General features: G+C 54.7%; 1 protein-coding gene across 2 annotated transcripts; it reads left to right on the top strand.

Annotated features, from left to right (window-relative positions):
* Positions 1 to 294: 294 nt before the first annotated feature.
* GGTG_13579 lies at positions 295 to 4,390 on the top strand (the record flags this gene model as incomplete). Of its 2 annotated transcripts, XM_009231491.1 has the most annotated exons (5): positions 295 to 1,476; positions 1,772 to 2,963; positions 3,177 to 3,670; positions 3,977 to 4,076; positions 4,179 to 4,390. In XM_009231491.1, the coding sequence occupies 5 exons, from the start codon at positions 295 to 297 to the stop codon at positions 4,199 to 4,201; spliced, it is 2,991 nt and encodes a 996-aa protein (XP_009229755.1). In that variant the 3' UTR covers positions 4,202 to 4,390. The 2 variants fall into 2 exon arrangements, with proteins under 2 accessions (XP_009229755.1, XP_009229756.1); XM_009231492.1 differs by having other exon boundaries at positions 3,177 to 4,076.
* Between the last annotated feature and the right edge of the window lie 2,867 nt (positions 4,391 to 7,257).

Raw genomic sequence — 7,257 nt, 5'->3', positions numbered from 1 at the left:
CTCTCTCTCCTCCTCCCCCCCCCCTTTTTTTTTTACCCCTCCTTTGCATCCGCATTCCGTGCGCCTCTTGTCCCGCCGTTTAAACTCTGGCCAGCTCGTTTTATGCTGGCACTGTTTTTGGTCCATACATTTCCGGCTTCCGTGTACCATTCGATTCTTCCTACCCTGCTGGTGCTACCTTGCCCAAGACAAAAGGCTCGATCATAGCATATCTGCCGTTTCTCCTCCTTGTCACATCTCTTCTCTTCGGTACCCTCTCACCCCCGTCTCGATGCTCTCCTATTGCCAATTACCATGTTGCCGCCGATCGACCGCAGCGGCTTTCATCTAGCCATCATCTGTGCGTTGCGCATCGAATCGGACGCTGTGAGGCTCCTTTTCGACGACATTTACGAGACAAAGTACGGACGGGAGACCGGCGACACCAACACATACACGACGGGCCGCATTGGGAACCATGCCGTCATACTCCTTCTACTCCCAGGCATGGGGATGGAGGCATCGGCGGTAGGCGCAAGGAGCTTGCAGTCGAGCTATACCAACATCAAGCTTGCCCTAATCGTCGGTGTTTGCGGAGGTCTGCCCCAGATCCGTGGTCGGGACGCCTTTTTGGGTGACGTGATTGTCAGCAAAAGCATCGTCAACCATGATTTCGGCAGGCGATACCCGGACAAGTTCGTCGTTAGGTCCACCGAGGACACATTAGGACAAACCAACAACGATATCCGCGGACTGCTCGAGCTTTTGGAAGGCAAGGACGAGCTGGACCGCCTGCAGAAAAAGGCAAGGGCGAATCTGGTGACTCTGCAAGCCGCCGCCACCGCCGCCGACAAGGAGTGGGGGACCAGCTACAGCCCTCCTACCGACGCTACCGACAGGATGTTTCGTGCGGATTACGAGCACAGTCACCACAGGGAAGACTGTGACGACTGTGACGCAGACCCCCCGCGCTTTTGCGAACGGGCCTCCAAGCTCTCATGTGACGAGGCTGGGTGTAAAACAGGCCGCTGTGCCCCGAGACAGAATCGACAGCAGGAGCGCCCGGTGGAGCTCGTCCCCCAGGTTTTCATGGGTAGGGTGGCTTGCGGCAACGCGATTATGAAATCGGGCAAACACCGCGACGAGGTTGCCAAAGAGCACGATGTGATCGCCTTCGAAATGGAAGGGGCCGGGGCGTGGAAGGAGGTCCCCTGTGTCGTCGTCAAGGGCATCTGTGATTACGCCGACAGCCACAAAAACAAGGAATGGCAGAACTTCGCTGCGGCAACGGCGGCTTCGGTGGCCGCGGCAATCCTAAACAGATACGAGGTGCCAGGCGGCGCCATGGAAAGAGTCTCCAAGAGACGGAGGCTTAACTCAGACGGCCGCAACAGCGCCACGACCAACAGCCACAACGTCAACGACAGCCACAACGCCGCGACCAATAGCCACAACACCATTACAAACGGGGATGGGGCAGTGGCCGTGGGTGGCAACGTGGGTGGCAATATCAGTATCGGCAAGTAGTTTGAATCTTGTTTAGGAATTATCAATTGCTTAATCCATCGAACTACCACTTTCTGTGGGACATACGCCCCAAAAAGCCCAAGTCTTCGGATGACGGCAACGACTTTTCAGACTGAAGGCAGGCAAGGAGGCTGACTAGCTAGATAGACCAGCGAACATATTTCAACGTAACATGTTAGTTTCCATTTCCCATTGTAGTCAACATTGACGTATTTTCACTGTTCAAGTCTAATCGTATCGCCCAGACACACATGAACCTCCACAGCCATCACAAGATTGCCTCAAATCGCTCGCCTTTCCGCAAATGCACAATCGCTCCCATGACATTGACCGCGCCGTCACGGGGACATGCGAGTGGCTGCTTCGACACGAAGAGTATCGGAGATGGGCCGCTTGCGATCGAGGCCTGCTCTGGATCAAGGGAAAGCCGGGCTCCGGGAAGTCGACATTGCTAAAATACGCCCTCGACAACGGAACCGTATCCAGCGCCGGAAAGAGCACCCTCGTTCTCTCGTTCTTCTTCCACGGTCGCGGCGATGAACTCCAAAGAACTCCTCTTGGCCTCTCCCGGTCTCTCCTTCATCAGGTCCTCAGGCAGGCCCCCGACGCACTGTCAGATCTCGTCGACACCTTCGAAAAAAACCGCAAGGACATCGGTCAACCGGGTGAAAAGTGGCAGTGGCATCAGGAACAGCTGCAGCGCTTTTTCGAGCTGTCTCTTCCGAACGTCCTGAAGACTCGCTCAGTCTGGTTGTTTGTCGACGCGTTAGACGAATGTGGCGAACAGAATGCGGTCGACCTGGTCAAATGGTTTGAGGCCTTGCTCCGGAGCCCCCCGTCCCTCGGCTTACAGTTTCGCGTCTGCTTCACTTGTCGTCACTACCCGATTCTAGCCCTGGACTGTGCGTTCGAAATATGCCTTGAGCATCAGAATCGCGAGGATATCTCGACCTACGTGCGAAACCAGCTCTCCACCTTCAGCAAACGAACGTCATCTACGATTCCGGCTTTGATCACAAACCGCGCACAAGGCGTTTTCATGTGGGTGCGTCTCGTGGTGAAGCAAATTCTGGACCTTGACCGTCAGGGTGAAGAATTGCGTGCGATTGAAGCGGCAATCCAGTCTATCCCTCCGGATCTCGATGAACTATACCGCACACTCCTTCAGGGCATGAAATCGGATTCCCTAAAGCTGATCCAGTGGATCTGTTTTGCCACGCGTCCCTTGTCAGTGGCCGAACTACGATGGGCTATGATTATCGAGGGCGATTGTCCACACCGGTTATTGCAAGAATGCCAAGGCACCGAAAACCATGAATCCGATAGTGACAGGATGGAGAGGATGAAGAGGCGAGTTCAGACGCTTGGCCGCGGTCTCGCAGAGATCGTGCCGTCATCCAATGCGCAAGTTGTCCAGTTTATCCACCAGTCCGTTAAGGACTACTTCGTCGACAAAGGTCTGTCCGCTCTGGACAGCAGCTCAGGGTCGACCGATGCGGCAATCGGAATGGCACACCACCGGCTATCTAAGATCTGCATACGCTATTTGGCAATGGAGGAGATCGGTCGGTCAGTACCCCACGGGTATCGCGGCTTTCCTTTCCTGCATTACGCTACGACCTCGTGGGTGGCGCACGCGAAGCACAGCGATAAAAAAAATGTCCCTCAAGATGATCTTTTGGAATGTTTTGCTTGGCCATCAAACGCTCTCGTGGATTTATGGGTGCGTGTTTACAAGATCCTGGATGGATATTCCCGTGATCGTCCACCAGGAGGGACCAGCCTGGTACACGTTGCGTCGAGGTATCAGGCGGTAGGGCTGTTAAGTGTTATTTTGCAAAGGGCAGACAAAATTGGCACTGAGATCGATATTGGAGATGGGGAAGGTCGGACGCCGCTGTCGTATGCTGCGGAGAACGGGCACGAGGCTGTCGTCAAGCTGCTGCTCGCTACAGGCAGGGTCGACGTCGAGTCGAAGGATGAAAAGGGGCAGACGCCGCTATGGTGGGCCGCGGCAAACGGGCGCGAGGCCGTTGTTAAGCTGCTGCTCGCTACAGGCAGGGTCGACGTCGAGTCGAAAGATGGTTATAAGCGGACGCCGCTGTTATATGCCGCGGAAAACGGGCACAAGGCTATCGTTAAGCTGCTGCTCGCCACAGGCAGGGTCGACGTCGAGTCGAAAGATTATTGGGGGCGGACGCCGTTATTGTATGCCGCGAAAAACGGGCACAAGGCCGTCGTTAAACTGCTGCTCGCCACGGGCAAGATCGACGTCGAGTCGAAGGATTATTGGGGGCAGACGCCGCTGTCGAGGGCCGCGAAAAACGGGCACGAGGCTATCGTTAAGCTGCTGCTTGTAACGGGCAAGGTTAACGTCGAGTCGAAAGATGATTATAAGCAAACGCCGCTGTTATATGCCGCGGAAAAAGGGCACGAGGCTATCGTTAAGCTGCTGCTCGCCACGGGCAAGGTCGACGTCGAGTCGAAGGATGATTATGGGCAGACGCCGCTGTCGCAAGCCGCGGAAAACGGGCACGAGGCCGTCGTTAAACTGCTGCTCGCCATGGGCGGTCGACGTCGATTCGAAGGATGATTATGGGCAGACGCCGCTGTTATATGCCGCGCGAAACGGGCGCGAGGCCGTTGTTAAGCTTCTGCTCGCCACGGGCAAGGTCGACGTCGATTCGAAGGATGAAAAGGGGCAGACACCGCTGTCGTTGGCGGCGCGAAACGGGCGCGAGGCCGTTGCGAAACTTTTCAAATAACGACTTTACCACCTCCCCACCCACCACCTACTGCCTGCCCTTAATTATATACCTAAAACGTGGCAAATAGAAGGCCCAAGAATGTGAAAGAGCGTTGCGAAGCCAATGCTTGTTAGATGGCGACAGCTCCGTGTGGCAATATCACGGCCCAGGTGTGATGGATCAGCGGGCCTTGGCAGGCCTCCACCCACTGGATCCACTGTGTGCACCGACCGGGCGGTTAGGTCCGTGCACAAAGGGTAAAACTTCAATCCTGGGTCTAGGTGCAAGGCACCGAACCCTTCCTTTAACTCTACCTTTTGATAGTCTATTCTACCGATTACATAGATCGTGTTGCGTTCCTCTGGATGCTGCGAGCGGGCAGACACAATGCCAAGCCAGACAGCCCTCCGGTCGGCCTCAAGTTTGGCCAACTCATCTGCTCCGACAAGCTCGCTGTCACGGCAGGCAGGGCCCCTCGCGGGCAAGGTACTTTGCAGAACGGTACCGCTGAGGTACCCGCGCGTGCAAAAGGCCGCCTACACGCCGTATGATTGGATAACGTTTAAGAGGGCCCAAAGTCCAAGTTTGATATAATTAGCTAAGTATTGCATGTTACGGCTGCGGGCTCAGGTACCCTTCGTTACTCCCAAGTACCTCGGGCAATCGCTTACCCAATCCAGCTACACCCGAAAAAGCGCGAGGAAGTTGCCACACAGTTCGCCTCGACGACGACAGTGCGCGTAATGATTTTCAATTGTAACACTGTGCTACTGCGCCTGGCCACCTCAAGCCGCGCCCGTCACGCAATTACTCAATTGATCGCCCCATTTATTCCGAGTTTGAACACCAAAATAAATGGGCATGTCCAGCACGGCGGCGCCAGAAGGGAAAACAGTCGCGATATGTCTATCATCACATGCAGCCGCGCTCCTAGCGCCAACCGCACGCTGGTCTCTGGCTTGAGGTATTTGTCCCTATTGATATGGACTCGTACAGCGGCAAATATATCATCACTGTTCTTCCGCTTGGCGCAACGAGGCAACGATTAGAAAATCCTTGCCGCCGGTCCGACATTACCCACAGCGACTCGGCCGCTCTCGTACAGGGCCTATCACACCGCCCGGCATTATCTATGCCCCGGCCGCACGCCTTTTGGTGAAGGTGACGACTCGCAAACACTTCCATTTTGGCTTTGGTGCAATGGCATATATTAACCGCTGTTACGGACCGGCACAATGGAACCGTGTAATCTACCAAGTAGACCTTAGAATTGAAGATAGAGAGGGAACGAGGGAATCTACAAGATGGCGATACTCGTGACCGCACTTGAATGCCAGGCTGTGGGGCACGTGCACGGCTGAGTCAGCCAGACCCCATGCCATGCCATGACAAAGCTCCTCCTCGTCATCGCCACGGGCAATAGAGATAGCGTCTGCGTTTGGTGGACGCGGCTGTCGATGTTTACGGCGAGCGGCCCAAGATTGCGCTAGGTATATTCGTATATCAAGCACAATTCGTCCGACTTGTACCCCACGTTCGGCTTAGTACCTTGGTGCAAACGAGATATGGCTGCGTCTGCCCAACAAGGCACGCCGCGCCATCACAGCCGGCAACCTCCCCCCACCTGGCCAAAGCAAAGTGATCGCTGGATATGCTTGTTTAGATGGGGATTTGGGTCAATTCCGAAGCTAGGAAGTGCTATTCTGCCACCTGGGGCCGCCTTACCACGCGAAAGGTTCCGGATTCTCTCCCGTATTAGCAATCTGCAACCGCCGCCTAACCTAGTAGATACAGGCCCCGCAAACCCCTTTAGCCTTCACAGCTTTCGCAAGCCCGTCTTCGGGATCTGAAGCACGTTAACCGTCAATGCTCATGAACTGAGTCTCCCTCTGCGCCCACTCTTCTGCAGTAGGAGCCTTATAGGAACCGAAGGTGTGGAAGGTGAAATGCAGGCAACACTGCCTGGAACGTGGATTGTGTTGTGCACTAGGCTGAAAGCCTGTGCAGGGCACAGGCCCGGGAGGGCTAAATGGGCCTGGTAGGGCACGTGCATTGGGCACGGGCCTACCTCCGACAGAAGGTGTTTGACGCTGTAGTATGGTAGTTCCAGTAGTTCAGGACGCCTGCGGCGAAATCTCCATAACGTCGGATGACAGGCTGCATTGAGGACCACAGCTCTTTATCCGTACGCTTAGTAATGAGTAGGTGGCACAGGATCTCCTTTAAGGCCAGATCAGAGCGAGTCGTACAGCTGTAAACTTCTTCGACGACTGCGGGAAAGCTACGAGAATGCCAGCTGTCAAGACTCTTGGCGCAATCGGCGGCTTTTTTTAAACCGATCAATGCTCATCGTCTTCAGCGCAGGAAAAATAAACTTGTCCGCCATAATGTAGATCTTAGCCTCGCTGAACAGGACCGCACAGGTATTGTCGGTAGTTTGGGGCTCGCCTATAGCTGTTGGCAAAGTTGTTAGAACCTGAGTTGACTTGCGGTGATCGCCCAAAGGTTAAGCGAGCGAATATTTTATTGCGGATAATACCATTATAATGCCGATCGCTGGAATTCGTGTGGTAGTCATCTTCCTCTGGAATCATACTCGTGTCGATTTGCGATGGTTCGTCTTCCTCCACAATCGGGACTGCACTGGTGTTGTAATCCCCGGTGTAAGCAAAGTCGAGGAGCTTCTGGATAAGGTCCGGATCATCCTCCGGCAGATCGATCGTGTTGGTGGATGCCTCCTGTTAAGCGCGTTAGCATTAAGCGTACTGGTCCAGTTTTGGGATTTGGAATTATATGCGGTGTTTAAGCTGTCTGGTAAGGCCGTCTAGCCAACCTTGGGCGGAAAGCTGGGGTTGGATGTGATGTACCTTGAAAGGTCCTCCACAAGCCTTTTCGAAAAACTTGGACTGAGAGCAGAGGATGATGCGGTGGACGTGGAAGACCCGGCCCTGACAAGTTATCGTAAGGTCGGAATATTCTCCATGTCTGCCATGGCCCGCAAAGA

Source organism: Gaeumannomyces tritici (genome assembly GCF_000145635.1).
Source record: "Gaeumannomyces tritici R3-111a-1 unplaced genomic scaffold supercont2.18, whole genome shotgun sequence".
NCBI lineage: Eukaryota > Fungi > Ascomycota > Sordariomycetes > Magnaporthales > Magnaporthaceae > Gaeumannomyces > Gaeumannomyces tritici.
This window is presented reverse-complemented; position numbering and strand designations above follow the sequence as displayed.